Below are 19,737 nucleotides of genomic sequence, written 5' to 3'. Positions count from 1 at the left end.
AGCGGAGACGTGCGCAGACAGAACAAAATGTTCAGGCTTCCCATGAATGTCGGACTAAAGTAAAAAAAAGAATCAAACATATAATCTGTAAAAGCAGAAAACACAAACAAAAAATAAATACTAATATATATCCAAAACAATAAATCTATTATTTAATTTGTTGAGTGGAGAATTGTTTTGATAACCACTAGCTTTTTCAAATAAAAATGCTTAACATTTCCAGGCTGTTAAATACAAAGATTTGTTGCTGTTTTTGTTTATATGACAGTAAAATGAACATCCTCTGTGTTGGACATTTGTTTCAATAAAACAAGAAATTTGAAGATGTTACACTGGGATATGGGAATTTGGCATTTTCACTATTCTCTAACATTTTATAGACAATAATTAATTATTTATTATATCATTGTTAGCTAAAGCCATGTGGGTACTGAACCCATGTCCCTCAATGTGTTTTCCAAACCTTTACAGTGTAGATCTGTCTTCAATGTCTTCACCACTGTAACCCACAAATTCTAGTCCATTTATTGTACTTGCCATATAAGATGTCTCTCTTCTCCAGAAGATACCGAAGAAGCCTGCTCCAGGCTATAGCTACTCAAGTCAGCCAGCTGTTATCTTTTAAATAACCGTCAAACCAGTATTACCATGCTTGCAGCGAAGAAAAGTCTCCTTTTCACTTGCCTCAGCTTCAGAGAACTCCAATGTTAGCGAATGTGTCTTTTCTTCTTAGATAAGTTCACACAGCAACTGAGTCGGAATTTGTTCCTCTTCTGTTTGAGTTTTAGCAGATTATCGTGACAGATGCAGCCTCATAATGAAAGAATGAAGTTGGGTCAAAGACTGGTGTGTCAGGATCTGTAATGAAACGACTCCATTGAATGAAAAGAGGAAATATGTATTTGTATTATTATACTCTAGATTACATGTGTAAGTCAATGCAATTTAGAAAATCACAGAGCAGCCTCTTGGTGCAGGTCGCTGTCCCGTGCTTGTGGATTCCACCCAACAGCCAGGTGTTCAACACAATCTATTCCCCTTTTCAGGCCCCGGGTCATGCATCACCTAAACAGTGGCTGCTGTGATTCCCTGAAGCGCTTTACACGTCGCATAATGGGTCCTTTCAGAGTAATGTCCTTTTCCAATCAAAAAAAAACAAAAAACGGCCCTCTCATTCTTGGTAAGACAAACACAAATCCCTAGATGGGAAATACTAAACAGTTATCTCTATAAACAGGACGACATACACCAAGATCCATATGGATGCAAATTTCTGGGCGATGAGAAGATGCAAGTGATAAAGCAGTCTCTATCATTCATCTCAAGAATAACAAATGGATAAGAGCTGAGGAGTGGATGATGTGCTTTCAGCTTGAAATGCAGCAGCAGCAGCAGCAGCTGGCCAGTGTATCGCTGGAGCAAAAGCATTTTCATGTTTTGAGTCAAGCATCAAAACCTAAGCTGAACCTTGACCTTATGTTAGGCAAAGTAACCAGGGGGTTGGGAACCTTCAGGGGGTTTCAAGATGAATTGGAGGTGTCACAAGATATGAGGAGGGATAATCTCTTTTTCTTGTAAAGTATTTCATATTTCCATCCTCAACAGGCCTCTACAGGCTCAGGAGGTAGAGTGGGTCGTCCACTAGACAGAAGGTATTGGGTTAGATTACTGGCTCTTCCAGTCGCCATGCTGAAGTGTCCTATTGCAAGACACTGAACCCCAAATTGCCCAGTGTATAAATGATGTGATACAGTCCATTTAAAACATTAAACAGCCAAAGTCAATAAAATCCCTCACTAGTTGCTCTGATTACAACTTTGTGCGGGGATCTATGAGCTCACCTGCACACTTGGTCCTGCTCACAAGCGGTGGTCCGGGAGGCCCAGTTCCTCCCTCTCCGGGCCGGGTCAACAGCACACTGATGCGGTACTCCGTGTCCGGATCGAGATGCCAAAGCTTGTAGGTGACCATGTTGACCCCGTGCACCTCCGACCACGGAGACTGACTGGCGCGGTACTCAATCTCCTTCCTGATGATGGGGCCGTCTCCCAGGATAGAGTTGGTGTTGAGCTGGATGATCAGGTAAGTGGAGCCGGCACGTAGCAGCTGCGGTGGTGCGATTGGGGACGGAGGTACTGGGAGAGGGAATGAGAAGGAGTTAATTTTTTCATTTTCCCGTTCAAACACCAATCAAGTGATTGCTGGCAGTGCCATAGCACATGCACATGCATATTCTAGGCCGGTAAAGTTATAGTATTATGGGCAGCTGTGGCTCTGGTTTGATCCTAGTCTCCCAGATTCCACATGCTGAAGTGTCCTTTGGCAAGACACTGAACCTCAAACTGCCCAAGACAGCTGTGTGTGACTGATGTGAGATAGAGAAAGTGCTGCACATAGATGCGTGTGTGTGTGTGTGAAGGGCAAAACTGTACCCTAAAGCACTTTGAGTGGTCATCAACACTAGAAAAGCTCCATATAAATAAAGAACATTTATCATTTATTAATTTTACTCATCAGCTGAATGCAAACGGATGTGTCACTGCCAAGCTCACTGTGTCTGCAGGGACTGCAGGCTGTGAGCAGGTCAAACGGTTTTCAAATAGCAGATTAGTCATACATATTAATGAAGCAGGCATACATTTTAAGCAAAATATGGAGTGAAAACACAGCCGTGCGTGCAGCGAGCTGAGTGTGTGTGATCCTTGTATCTAAACGATTGAGTGTTCTTCCTCTAAAACCGACTGTTCTGTCCTCACAGCTGGTCACCATCATGAAAGAGGACACTCTGCATCGCTGTCGGTAAAAACTGCCAAACCAAAGATTCATTCCAGAGCCCATCGGTCAAATGTCACTTACAGGCAGAACCGAGCCACTGAACAATTACACAGACAACAGTGTGCAGGAGGGGAGGGAATGCAAGAAGAAACGAGGACAAAGCATGGGAAAAAGATCAGAGTTAAATCTGTGGCTGTGACTAATCCCTCATTCCTGCAGAGGCGCCTCTGTCTTTTATGGTCCGCCTCTCTGTGGGCTTTCAACATAACCAGCACCTCACCTCTACTCTCCACTGCCTCGACTCTGCCTGCAGCAGCTCCTCTTTCCTCTATCAGCAACTCCACCAATAATGAAAGGGCAAATTTGGGCCACAGGCAAGCGGCAAGTGGGGCCGAATGTTAAACGACTGACTCGTTTCTTTCACGGCTAAAGTTCACGGGCCTAGTAAATATGCAGGTTACTTTCTGGTCATTTAGTTTAGTTTATTCTGAACTTCATTTTTTTTCCTGGGCATATTACTAGCTGTGTTTTTCACCGTTTCCCTCAGCACACACAGCTATTCTGAAACCAAACATCACTCACGCTGCCACTCTATATTTGATTAAGTGGTTTTTTTGTACTTTAATAGGCTGAAAATCCCTGAAAATACAACCATCAAATGTAATCAACAACTCCGAGGCCACAACAACAGCCAGAGACATGCAGCACCTTTTGGAGGAAGTTGAAAATGCTTTATTCACTGTGTGGACATGTTTCTGTTCCTCTATGGGGCAATGAGGGAGCTTCATCCTGATTCCTGCCTGCAATCTACGGTCTTGAAATGAGTTGATCCAACATATTAAAGGGATGATTAGCCTCTTCTTAGTGGGGCGATGGGGGGAAAGGCATTTATGAAAGTCTCGTTGAGGACTCTGCCTCAGCTCCTGTAATATAGATTATAGAGTCACAGCTGGTTGACTGGAACGTGACTTTCGGCTTCATCTACTCACGATGCAGAATGAGCTTTTCCAGAAATAACTACTTTGTCCCGATTACAATATATAGCGAGAACTATACGTGGACTTATTTGCAGGGAGTGTGAGCACATTAAATGGGTTTCATGGTTTCTCTCTTAGAGCTTTTGTTGACTCCTAGTTTACTGGCAGCTGCTGGGTTGGTAGCACTTTGGCAAAGGGACTTTATTTTGAACCGTACCAAACCAGACTCTAACACAATGCTAAACAGATTCCGTGCTTCCTTATCAATCAAAAGGGATTTACTTCATGCATTAAAAACAGTGCTGACAGGAGGAGCATGCGGCAGAGGACGAGGAGAAGGAGAATCTTTCACATCCTTATTTGCCCTCCTCGTCTTCCCTTTGCCTGGAGTGCGTTATGCCAACAAACCATCCCACAACCATGTCATTACTATGCTGTCAAAGTGGTGTCAGGCTGTGGGGTTGGAATGAGTAATGGGAGTGAGGTCACTATCTGTGGTACATGATATGACAGGGGCTGCAGGAGTCCAAGTCAAGTGAACAGCTCTCTGACAGGGAGTTGAGGAGCTGTGTGTGGCAGCCTGTTTGACAACTGCAGCTCAGAAAACAATACATGTCAGAGACGCTGCATTCGCCGACTAAAGAGCCGGCGTGTGCGTCGAGGGCCGCAAACTTTGCGATTAAGGAGTTTTGTGGATAATCAATTTGAAATAGGGGTCTATAATACTCTCTGTTGTGCACAGATGATGTCCTATGGGTGATCCGGAAAATCTTCACACTAGTGTGTCCATTATTCTTTGTTATGATCAGTTTCATTTTTAATTCATCTTTGAATCACAGTCAGTAATTTACCGTGACCAGGGAGAGCAGAAAATCTCACGCTATCATAATAACAGCAGGGGAAAAAAAGATGCTCGGGGGCGAAAGAAAGTGAAGGGCAAGGAAGACCAGACGAGAACATTAGAGACAAAAATAGAGAGGGAGTGTTTACCTTTGACGACGAGTTCAGCAAAGTTTGAGACTCCGGAGCCCCTAGGGGACTGAGTGACACAGCGGTAAAGGTCTTGATCTGTCCGCTGGATGCTGTCTAGCTGGAAGGATACCACAAAGCGCCGGTGACTCAGGTGCTTGACCGATGCTGTTGAGAAAATGTCCCCGTTGTGTCTCTGGAAAGCAGGAAAAGGGCAGAGTGAGAGAGGGAACAGGATGGGTCAGCATGTCCCTCTCAAGTACACAAACGAGTGGATGTCATCTCATAAAGGGTATCATGTGCAATAGCTGGAGACAAAAACAAATGTCAGGGATACACATACACACAGAAATACAGATACACAATAGGTCATTATCGGGTTTAGTATGTGCTGTTGTATCCATGAAGTAGGGGGACTTGTGGCAGACAGAGTTGAATGGTCAGAATTATAGCTGCAAGGGCCAAGATATCAACAACTGTTTGAGTCAAGCTCCCAAATTCCTGCACCCTACACTTCCCATGATGCAACATCTTCCATACTCCATGGCTTGAGTATGTAATACAGGCCTCATGACACACACAAGACCTTACACGCCTGTTGTAACAGGCTGAGTGGTACACACCATGACAACAGTAGTAAACAAGAGCCCCATGACGTTATAAAGACCACTGAGCAGCCTCAAAGAATAAATGCCTGAAATGAATGAGAATGTTTGTTTGTTTATTTGTTTGGATTTTAAAGAAAAATACGCCAAAATTACTTGACAAATCACCACGAAATTTGGTGGAAGGATGTGGTATGGGTCCCATTCTAGTTGACTAAAAGTCATTATAAGCCACCATCACCCACATTGTAGACATTCAAATAGTGATGGGCCCTGTCTAGACCTGTTGTTCACATCTGTCCCTAGAGATCAAATCACATATGGTCAGTGCTAAGTTAGTCGTTTCACACCTGGTATTAAAATGCGTCCTGAATGTGTCTCCTACGATCGTATCTTCCCACTTTAAGTAATCACGTATGTCATTTGTGTTTCACTAAGGCCAAGTGATCTTGTTTTTTACCCAGTCTGACGATTAAGATGTGACCAATAACAATGTTCAAAATGTCCCCTGGATAGGTGCCTAAGTGCACACACACACACACACACACACACACACACACACACACACACACACACACACACACACACACACACACACACACACACACACACACACACACACACACACACACACACACACACACACACACACACCTTGCCTTTATAAGAAATTATTACCAAGTGAATTCCTGGGCCTCTAAACTAATAATGTAGCAAAGGACTTCATATAAAGCTGATTGCTATCTGGGTCACTTCTTATTAGATACATGTGATTAAAAAGGAGGGTTGACCGATTGTGTGTAATTTAATTAGAATGGCAGGACCATCTCTGATTTAATTACACAATATGACAATCAGACATGAAAACAAATTCAATCTTGTTAAAATAATTGTGATTATGTGGGTGATACATGTCACGAATGTCTTCCTTTAACAGAGCCCATTTATAACCTCAGTCGTCCTCAGTGTGCAATTAAACAGTTAGATCTGAGAGACAGATGGATTTCAATGCATTGAGGTCTATTCAGTTTAGTACACGGGGCTCAAGGATGAATGGCAGAATGCAGACTTTGTATTTTAGTTTTAAAAAATTTGAAAAGACAAACTTGAAATGGCAAAGATAACTGGTGTCAAGCAGAAACAGAATATAAACCTGGACTCAGAAGAGCACATACCTCTGCCAAGGCCAAACAATCTGACTCGACACATCTGTCAGATCCACATTCATTTCTAGATCTTCACCAATTTGAACAAATGCATAGATCTCAACACCATAAATATGACTTGTTTTTTTAAATCCTGTATCTGGATCCACACAAACGATTTTATGGACTAGTTCCTGGCTGATGCCTCATTTCTCCATCATGTTTGCCACAAATCAGTTTTTCGCACAATCCTTTTCGCACTATCCTGCCAACAAACAAACAAATAAAACGGACACAGATAAAAACATTCTTGGCATAGGTGAAAATGTATGGTTTGGAGTGGACTAAGTAGAGAAATAGTGAGAGAGATAAACAGGAAAAACAGAGAGACGGAGGAAGATTCAAATGAATCTTGCAAGATGCATCTCGCTGTTGCACCGTGGGAGACATTTCTCACATTGTTCCACACCATTAAAACCACTAACATCCGTCAACACATCTGAGCTGACATTTTTTTCGCATGTCTCCAAGCCGTGGTCTTTGCTTGAAATGGTAGACACTAATGTTGATACTCATCCCTCAATCGATAGCATGTGAGAAAACTGGGATTAAAAAGGAGACCTCTGGGTCATGCTCGGTCATCCCGCCTTCTGTTTTGCTTCTTGATTTGGGGCCATCAAAAAAACCAGACCACTCAAACCTCAGGCCAAGCCGTCACAAACAAACACATAAACAAACACACACCCATTGATTAGGGTTAAGCAGGCAACAAATCATGTGACAGCAGGAAAAGGAAAGGAAACCCTAATCCCACACTCCTGAAACCTCCCTGCATCTTCTGTATCTTTATATTACAGGAAGGAGGCAGGAGAAATGAAATAAACACAAGATCACTTCAAGTTACATAAACAATCTGTCTGAAGCTAATTTGCAATGAAATGACACAAAAAAAAAAAATCTGTTAGGCATGGGCAGCCAAGACTGTGCTGCAGCTGGTACAGCAGACTCCACCGACACAAAGGGGCACAACAGAAACCCACAGTGAATTGAGTTCATGTGGAGAAAAGAGGTCTGAAAGATGAGCGTGAAGCAGAGAGAGCAGCAAAGAGGAGAGGAGGACGGCGAGCAGGTGGAGGAGAGGCAGGCAAAGAGCAGAGTGGCCTGGAGATCTCATTACAGCAGACGCCCGTACGGTTATGCCAGCTAATTACCCAACGCATTTGTCTTCATCCTTGTGTTGGGACCAAATGGGGGGTTTGATAAAGTGTTCAGAGAGGTGGGAATGAGGACGCCTCAATTACATAAATCACACATCTCCCGATTTTCAAACAACGCAGTAGGTTTGCCTAAGGTCAACCGTGATTAACATGGTGTGGTGGGTGGTAAGATGTTGGCAAACACACAAAATGTGTGGCTGCACTGTAATTGCAGTGTGAGATGAAAAAGGAAATCCTTCAGCACAATGGTTTCTTGGTCCTTTAATGATTTTTTTTTGCTCCTTTAATCATCAGGGCTAAATAAAGAGAAGGATTTTAAGACCACAGAGTGATTCCCACTACACGGCCCATCTGACCTTCACAGAGCCGCCTTTTTACATGAAAAGATAGATTTCTAATAAGTAACTTTTCAAAGGCGGTGTAGTAAGGAGGCTTCAAGGCGCTAATGGCCTTCACAGTGTTCATGCTCCGACTGCAGTCTTCATTTAAGCACAAACATCTGGGAAACATAATGAGTCAGAAACCTTGTTGCAGCATTTAAACAGGCTCCACTTGAAACACATTTGTGTATGTAGACAGTTCAGTTCCACAATGGGGTTAGAAAGTTAAAGTCTTCGACCTAGAGGCATTACGTAATCTCAAATAAACCTATAAGACAGAAAAGACACTAAACTGCAATAAGGTGTAAAACAACTTCAGAGCAGCTTGTAGTCATTTTGTGTCTCTTTCTGTCTCTGTTCCTTTTTCATTTGTTCAGGGATCGAAAGAAGTTCCTCTAAAACAGAGATTACAAATAGGCCGACCGTCATCAGGTCTGGACCCAGATGCTAAATCGTATCCGTACCAGGATCTTTAACAGATCAGTCACTGAGAATTTTAAACAGCACAGACTTGCTAGCCTTTATAGATCGAAAAGGTGTGAAACTTATACTTGTTTATTTTTCTCTTTAATCAAGCCCTTTCAGATGCACCTTTATAAAAATGTTTTGCTATGTTTATTTACTTGACATGAGAGTATTTATTTTCTATTAGAGCATATAATTCCTCCAGTTCAATGAGATATCTCTCTGAATTCGAATTTACTTCCCCTCCTCTAAAATATAGAGCATGGAAAAATACCCCAACCTGTTGTTTTTTTTCTCCATTTGTGCTGTTGACTGTTCTGTTTATAAAAATCTGATAAACTCCCACACGTCTAGAGTCAGACACTCATGCTCTTTCAGCCGCCATTAAACCACTCACTCACCTCCAGCAGGAACTTCTCGGCCTCGGATGCCCTTCCAGCAGCAACACACTGGAAAGTGGCATTTTGCCCGGCGTTGACCTCCTCGTCTCCGAGCCTGGAGAAGTGCGGTGCCTTATCTGAAGAGACAGACAGACAGAGGCACACAGTGAGCTCAAAAGACTCCATTACCTTTCAGCCATGCGCAGCGTCGGTCGGCTAAACAGGACATGTTTTTATCAGGGCTTTTTGTTTCGTGTTTTTAAATACACAAACAGGGAATTTCTTGCTTGAGAGAACAACGAGCTTTGTCAAATGTTTGTTCATAATTAAATTCATTTCGCCAACATTGTCTCGGGACATAAAGCTGGAAGTTTAACATAAAATTAAACATTTTTGACCAATTTATTTCTTCTCCACTGTGCTTTATGCTTTGTGTTAATGAATAGCAAGTGAAGATTGTACTGATGCATATTGATGCGTGTAACTGCTCACGGCAAATTGCAAAAAAAGAAATCAACTTCCGAATGAAGCTGCAGGGAAAAAACAAGAACAAATTTAAACTGCTTTTTTTCTTTTAATCCTCTTGGTTATTTCATGTCTTTGTGTCGACAGTGGAGGAGAGAAGTTGGTCCTATCTTCAGATTCTCCATAGCAAGAATGGATGTGTCCATAATAATTTGTTATTTAAGATACAAGTGTGTAAATCAATATGTTGAGGTGTTCACTTAGTGTCCATCATCAACATTCCTGCAAATAAACAACATTAGATTACAGGCGATCTACAGATGAGCAGAATGTGACAGTGTCTCTGCAGAGAAGAGTCTGTCCTTCACATTTTGACGAATATTATGTCCCAGAATACTGCGTGGAGCTGCCAATGAGTCAGTGTGTGGGAGTCGCCCTCTCATCCAACTCCATGATTAACAATAGAGCAGTGAGAACCAAACCCCTGCGGAGCCAAATCACCGGGTAAACGCTGGCAGCGCTGTCTGCCATCATCTCTGAGAAATGGGGTAGGACGAGTTGACATGTCACTCTCGATGATTGACAGGAGGAGATGGCAGAGCAACAGTGAACCAGAGCATCGGGGAGAAGCAGTCGTGTGGCTCTCGCTTGGTTCTGCACGGTGCCGCTTAGGAGGGGGGGTGACGATTTGTTGATCTAGTTTGTGCGCAGTGAGGAGGACGACGGGAGAGGGCCTGCTTTTGTACCCCACAGGTGGCCATGTTTCCTTTGAGTGACTCTGCCTCCTAAGGTTTATTCATAATTCATGCCCGAGAGTCGAGCATAAATAACACCCAAAATGAGCATGAATGGAAAAAAAGGCCTTAGAGTTGGCAAGAAGTGCAGTGTTACACAGCTAAATGTGTCAGATCTTATCCCCGGGACTCTTCAGCGTGGTAAATATTTCACTGGGCTGAGGCGCAGGGTTTCGGAGTCAAAGACCGAGACTCGAAAGAATATTTCTAAAATGTCAAGCATGCTTTGACTACAATTCACAAAAAGGAACTTGTTATTATTTTATTTATTTGTGGTTTTTTTTTACAATGCGACACTTCCATTCTCACTCTTCCTTCTTTCTTCACAGTCCTCGCTGGCGAGTAACGCAGGATGGCCGCGTGCGACATCATAAGGCCTGCTCAGGTCTTGATGAGAGTTCTAATTATTTAATGGCCACAGTGGGAGCATTCAGGAGACGCCATCTGCCGTCTCTTGGTGAAACTGGGCGGCTGACTGTGCGGTATGCGTACAGTAGGCGTACGAAGCAATGTCACAGCCAGTGTGCGTTTAATCTCCTCCAGTCCTCTCCGACATGACATCCTTGAACAGTCCATCTCCAAGCACTCCAGTGCAAACAATAGGGAATATATAAATATTAACAAGGAGGATCCCGTGAGGGTGAAACATCCTTCAAGCTTGTGTCAGTTACACGAGTCACTTGGAATCAGTGTGGACGTGAGTGTTACATGTCCTATGAGCCGACGAGAGCTCTTGTGCTCAGCGCTGGACCATACAGGGACCGTGTAAGAGACACCGCTGCACTTTGTCCAGGTATTAAGCTCAGGTGTCTGAGTGAATATGTTTTACACAACGTCCTCGGGGGGCTGACAGCACGCCCTCACTTTTCCACCACTGACACAAAAAGCACTCTGCTGCAGGGGGCTATTGGTTACCAAGAAGAAGGGGGGAAAAAACACCCTGAAGAGAAGGCATGTTCTTTCATAAGGCTTTGAAATGCACTGCTTGATGGAGGAAAAAAAGCCTGCACAAAGTAAGTTGTGACAAAAAGCTACAGGACTCTTCCAGGCAGGCCCGACAACATGACAGTGTAGACTTCCTGAGAGAGAAAATTCAAGATTTCACTGATTAACAAATCAATTTGTCAGTCAAACCAGGCCGGGGGGGGGGGGGGGGGGTGAAGTGAGTGTTGGCATTTGGGTGCTGCAGTGTTTTAATAGCACTACTGTCATCGCAGGATGCCTCAGGACAGCCCGCAGTACCAATACAAAAAGGTCAATCAGCCATTACTCCTCTCCTCATCCTATTAATGTTTCATGCTGCTTTGAAATACATTTTCCACCCCCACCCCCCAAACCCGCCAACTAAACCTGTTTTATTTTGCCTCCAGCACCTTCTGTAATTGTAATCCATTGTCAGAAGTGGCACTTACAGCAGGGATAGTTGAGCACCATGATGTCATCGATGGCAATGTAGCCTCGCCGCTCCCTGGAAACCGTTGCCTCAATCATAACCTGCAGAAGTGGAGTAGATGCGAATGCATGATGAACAGAATTAAATTCATAACCACAGCAGCAGAAGCAAACACTTGTGACTTAACCTCATGCTCAAAACGCTCAGAGCTGAAGTGTAGAGCAATTTTCCCAAAGACCACTGAGGGCTGCGTGGATCCTCTCGCTTTCGTTTCCCTTTTTGTTGACAGATGCATTAATTACAAAGGGGCCCACCGCCACATCGATGCACGACTACTGACCCAAAAAACAGGGAGGCAGACAATGAAAGAAATTGGATCTTTTAAGATAGATGGATACGTTTTGTCTTCATCCGCAGGGCAGACAGAAATAATGGCTTCATCGGGAAGCACACGATGTGGCGCCTGAGTCATGAGACGCGTTCTACATTCAGGCTGCGGTGGAGCCATAACGGCAGCTCATACAACTTGTACATGGCCACGAGGCTCAAGGGAGGACAGACCTCTACACCACCCTGTGGAACAATAAGCCCGGTGAGCGGTGGGATCCCATGAAACCTAATCAATATCAAATCACCATCCTCAGTAATAGAGAGAGAGTTATGAGACACGGGGGTGATGTTTGTTTTCGCCGCATCCAAGGACAGTCCTCCATCCGCACGTTTGATCCAAGGCCTGCTTTGAGTTATTGTTTCTCATAATCCTCTGACCAAATGATCACAAGGTGGCTTCTACCACCAGGTCGTGATTTCCACTGAAGCCCCCACACACAGGTTTTAATATGTTACAGAGGATTGGAGCTTGTTCTTCTCAAAGTCAAATAACTGGACTGTCAGGTTATACTGTATTCACTCTGTTTTTTTATGGGTTGTATATCTCTTACAGTAGGACTGGGTATTTTAGGTTTTCTATAGGTCTTAGTTTAAAAAGGCATAGAGGTAATGATGTCTGATCTACTGAGCGGGCCACATGGCTTTCATAGCCAGTAGCCAGTCAGATTTATGGATATTTTATTAATTTTTTTACCATTCATTTTGTGAAGCACTTTGTAACCTTGTTGAGATATGTGCTATATGAATAAAGTTATTATTATTTTATCAATTTAATACCAGAGTTCTCATGCATTCATTCTTATCTTTGGAGTCAGTGGGTGGATCTTGAGTTTATCATTTTTATTGTATTTTGTTTGCTTGATTCTCACCTTTTGTGATTTGGGGAATATCGAAAATAAATTCCAACGGAATATGTTTTACTCAGACAACCTTAAATTGAAAGAGTTCTCCAATGCAGGTAAATTATACTATAAAGCACTTTCTGTGGCTACAATATGACCAGTAGGTGATTATAGGGGGGTGACGGCTGATACAAGCCCACTTGTTAGGAAAATGAAAATGAACAGATGAAAATGAGACTGCAATAACCAAAGTTCAGAGTTGGGTAGGGAAGACATATGGGACAACTAGAGGACACTGAGAAAAAGAAAGGTGATGGAGACGAGCAAGGATTACATGACATTCAAATCCTCATGTGGGCCCATTAACCATGGAGATAAATGCTCTTTGGATATTACTGTTTATCATGTTTTCACCACTGTCCTTTTGTTTGTTCTTTTGTTGGTTGGTCTGCTTGTCATCAAGAGTCTGGATCAGGGGGCGGATCTATGAGTGTGTGCAATTTGGTAGAGCTTGGTTGAACTTAAGGGGACTGTTGGGCCTTGTTGGACGCGTGGGCTCTACTTATACTATGCATTATTTACTTGATTCTCGTGAACTACTGCTTCACAGACAATTTATCCTACTCCCCACTGTCATGGATTTAAAGCTATTGTCCTCCAAACAGCTTGAAATGCACATATGTCCATCTAGCAAGTCAATTTTTTTCAAGGGCTGTGGCGTTACACCCTGGGGAAATTACACATGGTGGAAGTGCTGACATGTATTATACCAATCTAAGTTAGGGTTTTATGATAACTTGACTTTGGTGATTTTTTGTCTGTTTCTCTCCCAAAATGTCTCAAATGCATCAGCATTAACTTCTGTCTCAACATATAGCAGCAGTACAAGAACTTTGTCTACATGAAATAACTAATATTGTGTCTTTTCTTTAATAATGACTGACTTAAATAATAATGTTGCTAGTTGTATTGCAACATTATTATTTAGGTTATTAAATATCCTATTCTATAAGAAAGACTTATCTCACCAAAACTGGTGTGAGATGTTAGTGTCACAGTTTGCCACAGTGCACTTGTGTTTGCACTCCTAGATTTATAGTCACAGCAACATCTGCACGGTGTCTGGCAAAGATTGCAGCCTTGCACACTCAGCAGGGCAGAGAAAGTCCACCTCCCTGGACTTCGGGGAGGAACACGTGTGATTACACCAACAATTGGTGTGACAACATCCCTGGCCATGCACGACCCCTTAAGGCACCTCCACAGACAGCATTTTGATGGGATGTGAGGAGATTGGGGTCATCTGAAAAACCTCGGAGGGAACTCAGACAGAAGGAGTTGCAGGGAGCCAGGCATGCGGGCTATAGAGAAGAGGGGAAAAGGTCGTAGCTGCAGGGTCTCGGAGTTGGAGAGTGACCCTCATCTGTCTATAGCTGGCTGCTCTCCTCCGGCTCCAGGAGGAACACTGAAGCTAATCTTCTGCCAGAGTCAATTTTCCTGTTTTGTCCCAGACTGTCCTGGAACCTGAGCTGCTTAGAAAAAAGAACATTAACATTAACGTTATATTTCTTTCAGCTGGTCTATTTTCTTAAAAGCCTGTGCAGTCTAATCTTTTCTTATTTCATTTCCTTTATGTCTTAATTTTGTATTATCCTCTTTATTTATTTCTCTGTCCGCTATTTGTTTTCCCCTCATTTTGTGCACCTACACTAATCATACAATATTTATAGCACTGGTTAAAGCACAATATGCTTCAGTATGCTGACCTGAATTATCGGTGTAAGCACACACTGCCATGCCATTAGACTAACATTAAAATTAGGCAGAAACACTGATTAGACTTAATGGTACACAAGGAAGAGAGAAAAATGCCCTGGAAGTCTAATTGGAGGTGTTATTACTATCTGCTGAACTAAAGCACTCTATACGAGATTGATTGCCGGTTAGTCATCAGTCTTCTTGGCCATTAGGAAAGGAAATTATTAAGAGGGAGACGTTCGGAGCATTTGTTTCAATAAACAACCTTCCCAGATTTTTATTGAAAGCCACTTTCCCAATGAAACTTTCCGTGTGCCTGTACTTTATCCTAATGAGGGGTCATTTTACTTGGAGAAGATAAGAATGCTGGAGTCATCTTGCAGGGGGGAAAAAACAATAGTGTGACACACAGTGATTTACGACTGATATAAAAAGCATTTTAGGGAGAAAATATTACATTTGCCTGTGATATTGGCTTTTAGAGGCAGTTGTAATGTATACAAATCAGGAGACGATTTATCTGGACCTATAAACCAGCTTTCTCTTTTTACACTCGAGTCAGGAGACACCATTAGACACAGAGGGCTTTCACTCACCATTATGCAGTCATAGATAAATAAGCCCTTTAAATATTCACAGACAAAAGGTCAAATGCTGAAGTATATCTTTTCAGGTGGAAAATGCCAAAGGATAACAGTCTGTGTATGTGAATATTGTGCCGGTGTCAGGAATCTCAATTCGCACTCTACAGTATTTCACAAAACGCTTTCCCATATAGCCATGTGCTCAGCTTGGAGGACTCTCAGCAGGCTGCAGAGCAGGAAAAGAGCAGATACTATCAGACAAAGCTGAGACAAGAACATCCTTATTTACAAGACTTTGATGTGTCTCCCGTTCCTCTTTCTCTTAAATGAATTAGTGTAATAATTGAATAAGATGACTCCATGTTTGCAAAATGGGCCAATTCAATCGTATAGTTTGTTTTTAAATTATTCATCCTTTGGGGAAATACTATTATTTGTATTTTCCCAAAGACTGAGATGAGACGATCGATTACAGTCTTATGTTGTGCATTTTAACTTCGGAGCTGGTTAGCGTAGCCTAGCCTAGAATAAGATAATATAAAGAATAGAATACATTATTACCATATTAAATATTGTCTAGCAACCATAAATTGACAACAAGAAATCAGACATAAGTCATTTCGTCCACCCGGTACCAGAGACTGTGTACAAAGATGACTGCTCCCCAAAAGTGAAGGCAAAAGTGAAGGCAAAGCGTCTCAATTGCCCCCTGGTGGATGGCTGCAGTATAGTTTACAAACCCCATGTCCTCCATGTTGGTGGATGGGACATGAGCCAAAATAAAAATGTCCAAGTACACGTCAAATAATTTTTTTCAAGATTGCTTCTGTCACTTTAGGTCGTTATTATCGCACTGATGCATCTTTAACTGCTCACATTTCTGCGAAGTTTGGTTTTGTAACATATTTGATGCTGTAAAAATAGGGAAAACGTCACAATTGAAAGCCGAGACTGACTCACGATTGGTTGGGTGCCTGTATCGGCGAAACCTCCGTATATAACGATGCTTCATTCCCCGATTGCTACAGCAAAAAACGATTGTGTTCCCATTCTGGGATGATTCAGCCTTATTTCCGGATAGTGGGAGAAAGTGGTTTTTTTTAAGGTATTTAAAAAGAAAATTGTGACCTGTGACCCTAAAAGTGTCTCATCGTGGTTTTAAGGGAGGTTACAGGGTCAGGAGACAGTTGACATGTCTGCTGTACTGTGCAACAGCCTCGGGCTGCTATGGTCGGTGAGGGCATGTTTTTATAGCGGTCTCTGTAGAGGCCTGATGGTGCCAGTGATCACATATAAGAGAAGCTGAACCAAGTCACTGTGAGAGTAACATGAGCAATTGTCACCCCCAAGTCTGAAGATGTCTCCCACAGCATTCCCATATATCTTCCTCTACTTGAGTCACCCATTCCAACAGCACATCCATGAATGGCTAGAATTGCTGTCACTCTCTATGTTACATGTAGGTGTTCACATCCTATTGGATAGTTAAGCCTAAAGTATGCATAACTAAGTCACACTGTGTCCTTGCGTCTTGCCACTGGTGAAACAGGCAAAAGAGTTGAAGTGGGTGAGAGTTGAAGTTGGTGCCTCTCTGTCTGGAGCATCTGAGTTAGATATGAAAGTCCCTAAGCGTAGACACTACAATGCATTGTTGGTTGGCCCTTTATCTATAACCTAACCTTGGGTACTGCTAAGAGAGAGAAGGGAGTATCTGTGGAATTTAGACAGGCACTATTCTCCTGTACAGATATGATGTGTAATATACAATATACATTAATATATAGTGGCATATAAAGTAATGTGTGAGGATGTTTAAAAATTCCTCAACAACAGTGAGATCTATCTGAGCTCTGTCAGAGAGACACTACATAGTCTTTAGGTTTGTGGCTGCAGTTTGAAACCTACACACAACTATGAGGCCAAAGATAAGCACTGGATTTAACTGACTCCGATTTCTAGAACCTCACATTACTTTAAGATTCACAAACGCATTTTTACACTGAATAACAACTGTGCATCTTTTTATAGTTAAGTTTTACTGGTGCAGAACCATTCCATGATCTGGATGGACAAGAGCAATGATTACACAAGGCTGGAAAAACAATCCCAGCCGATCATTAAAGCAGCAACACCTGCAACAGGTAGAAGGTACTGAGAGAGGAGATAAATAAAATATGTAATATCAACATGTGTGGGAAGGAAAAAGTCATGAAAGGCAGAAGAAAAACAAGTTTTAAGATGATTCTGACATTTGGAAGGAGGCAGGAGGAAGAGAGAAGTGAGTGAGAGATGCTAAAGAGGGGAGGGGGACATGTCTCCGGCTCTAGTTGGCAGTCTTGCAGGGTTGGATAACATCTTTAATATTTGATAACAAGGTTCTCCAGGTATTGCAAACACTTCTACCAATAAGAGGGAGCGAGAAATGTGGCAACGTGCAGGAGACACAGACGACAACTTCAATCGAGACATCTCAAGGTGATCTCGCTCTCTGAAGATTTTCACCTCAAAATCCATTGAACTCCAAATCCCAATTCCACAACTGTGATAGGAGGAGTGATGTTTCTGTAATGCTCCTCACCCCCCGACATTAATATAAAGGGTAACCTGGTGAGTCAACATTACACATGCACACGTCGAGTCCTGCATGAATAATAAAATATTAAAGAAGTACTCGGAGCAAGCAGGGGAATAATTTTTCAAATCACCGGGCAGGTGAAGCAGAGGGGGGCGGGGGGGGTTTGGTTTCCTCACATTAATCCTCTTAGTTTTGGTGATTATCAGAGAATTGCTTTTTTAAATTACATTCCACAGTGACATTTTCGAGACATAAACAGTGCTGTAAACAAGGTATTTCATTACGCCCCCAAATCGTGAAACCAGCAAGCCCAGGTGTAATCGCACATCTGTATCTGTGCAGTGTAAAAGGCTACACTGACATTTTGCATCCTTGCGCTGTATGCAGAGAACTGGGAGTCATAATATGACCTAAAACCTAATATGGAAAGGAAGGGGAAACCTGTAGATTTCCAAAATGGTGTGCATTCTCCTGGGATTTATTTTATTCAGAGACGATGATAAGATGTGCCTACTCTCCACCTCTGCTTAAAAAGAGTCCTTAGCTAGTTTAATGGCAAAGTAAAACTTCCTGCCTATCACCCAAAATCCAAAATAGTTGTATTAGACATGTTATGGAGCCGATGGAGCCGATAGAACCGAAAACCCTTTAGGATTTAAAGTCACACTATCTGCAGCTGATGTGCTCTAGAGCTTAAAGTCTCGGGTGAATACTAAAGAGAACTGCTGAACCAATCCAGGCTATATCGGATTCCCATTGTTCTGCTTTTTGGTGTTTTCCTGTCTGTTTCCACTGCACTGTTGTGGGTAAATGAAAGAGAATAGCAAGTAAAAAAGAAAAAAACAGTCACACCTTTCAACGTTGTCTCTGTAACAGAGAGCAATGACGTGTTGCAAGACAAGACCCTCCATCAAACCGCAGCGATGAGGGGTTTTCGACTGCAGAGGGATTAGCAATGTAAACCGTGCTCTATGTGACTCTGTGTGGGCAGTTTGTTCAGCTTCCTTTGTACTGAGAATCAGCACAAGGTCAGAGTTAAAGTGGCATGTGACATTAGAGGAGAAGTGTCCTTGTATGATGTAAGTAGATTGTTTATTAGTGCAGATACCTTTTGATCCAATCCCCACTATGAACATATTTAATCCAATGAATTTGAGCACTTTTGAACGAGAGCGAGGCCATTAGGAGTTGAAGCTATCCTATTAAAATGCTATACTGTCAATACTAATTCAACTCTTAGGCCCATCTCCTTCTCCTGTGCTGTGTGTCCTGTCGGGGAGTCGTCCACTCCTCCTCATAAGCCCATTATAAATCTCCTTCTCCAAACCGGAGATGCTAATTTGCAGCCACGGCACATTTCTGACTCACCTGTGAGCCATCACTGTTTACCGGGAGTTTTAGAGGACTGTGAGAAGAAAGCGCACATCTCCAGAGGGGAAGCGGAAAGGAGGATATGGAATACAGCACAACTAAGTACACAGGAAAATGTCTTTGCTTGAGTACACACCACTCGAGTAAAGAGAGGGAAAAGGATGAAACATGTTATAATTGTATTCATGACTTATCTGTCCTGATGTGGGGACTTGGACAGAGCGGTGGTCAAGAGTCTGTTTTATAACAGCTCGGCTCTCACTGCATCCATCAGCGGTGAAGCGCTCTTTACCACGACACTCAATCATTTTCACCTTAAGAGTAAAAGCTATTTAATACATTTAATAAGGGTATTGTAAATGTAATGATTCCCACTGAAAATGCCATGGAGATAAAGGAAGCACCAAGTAGAAGAGCTTGCAGTGATTACACAAAAAATACAGGACATTGATAGCTCCACTACAATTTTAGTAGTGATTCGGCCGCTGAATTGAGACACAGCTAATGTAAGATTATCAATACATCCATTCAGTTTCTTGCCATAGACCATAAATAAAGATGGATGACGCATCTCCACTTCGGGCACGGTAGTAATCAGAGGGAGGAGCCACATGCTCGACCAATCCTGAGACAGTCTCAGCTGTCAATCATA

The 19,737-nt window shown here is 42.6% G+C and overlaps 1 protein-coding gene across 7 annotated transcripts in view; it reads right to left on the bottom strand.

Moving 5' to 3' along the window:
* ptprub (protein tyrosine phosphatase receptor type Ub) overlaps window positions 1-19,737 on the bottom strand; it is a 161,050-nt gene that overhangs the window by 57,421 nt on the left and 83,892 nt on the right. For all 7 annotated transcript variants that reach the window (XM_034609863.1, XM_034609866.1, XM_034609864.1 and 4 more), the window contains exons 4-7: window positions 11,585-11,666; window positions 8,935-9,050; window positions 4,743-4,917; window positions 1,842-2,135 (exon numbers count right to left, since the gene is read on the bottom strand). In XM_034609863.1, the coding sequence (XP_034465754.1) occupies window positions 1,842-2,135; window positions 4,743-4,917; window positions 8,935-9,050; window positions 11,585-11,666 (667 nt within the window). The remainder of the gene's footprint in view (window positions 1-1,841; window positions 2,136-4,742; window positions 4,918-8,934; window positions 9,051-11,584; window positions 11,667-19,737) is intronic.

This window comes from Hippoglossus hippoglossus, chromosome 16 (genome assembly GCF_009819705.1).
Source record: "Hippoglossus hippoglossus isolate fHipHip1 chromosome 16, fHipHip1.pri, whole genome shotgun sequence".
Lineage (NCBI taxonomy): Eukaryota > Metazoa > Chordata > Actinopteri > Pleuronectiformes > Pleuronectidae > Hippoglossus > Hippoglossus hippoglossus.
Note: the sequence above shows the minus strand (reverse complement) of the source record. Positions and strands in the feature narration are given on the sequence as shown.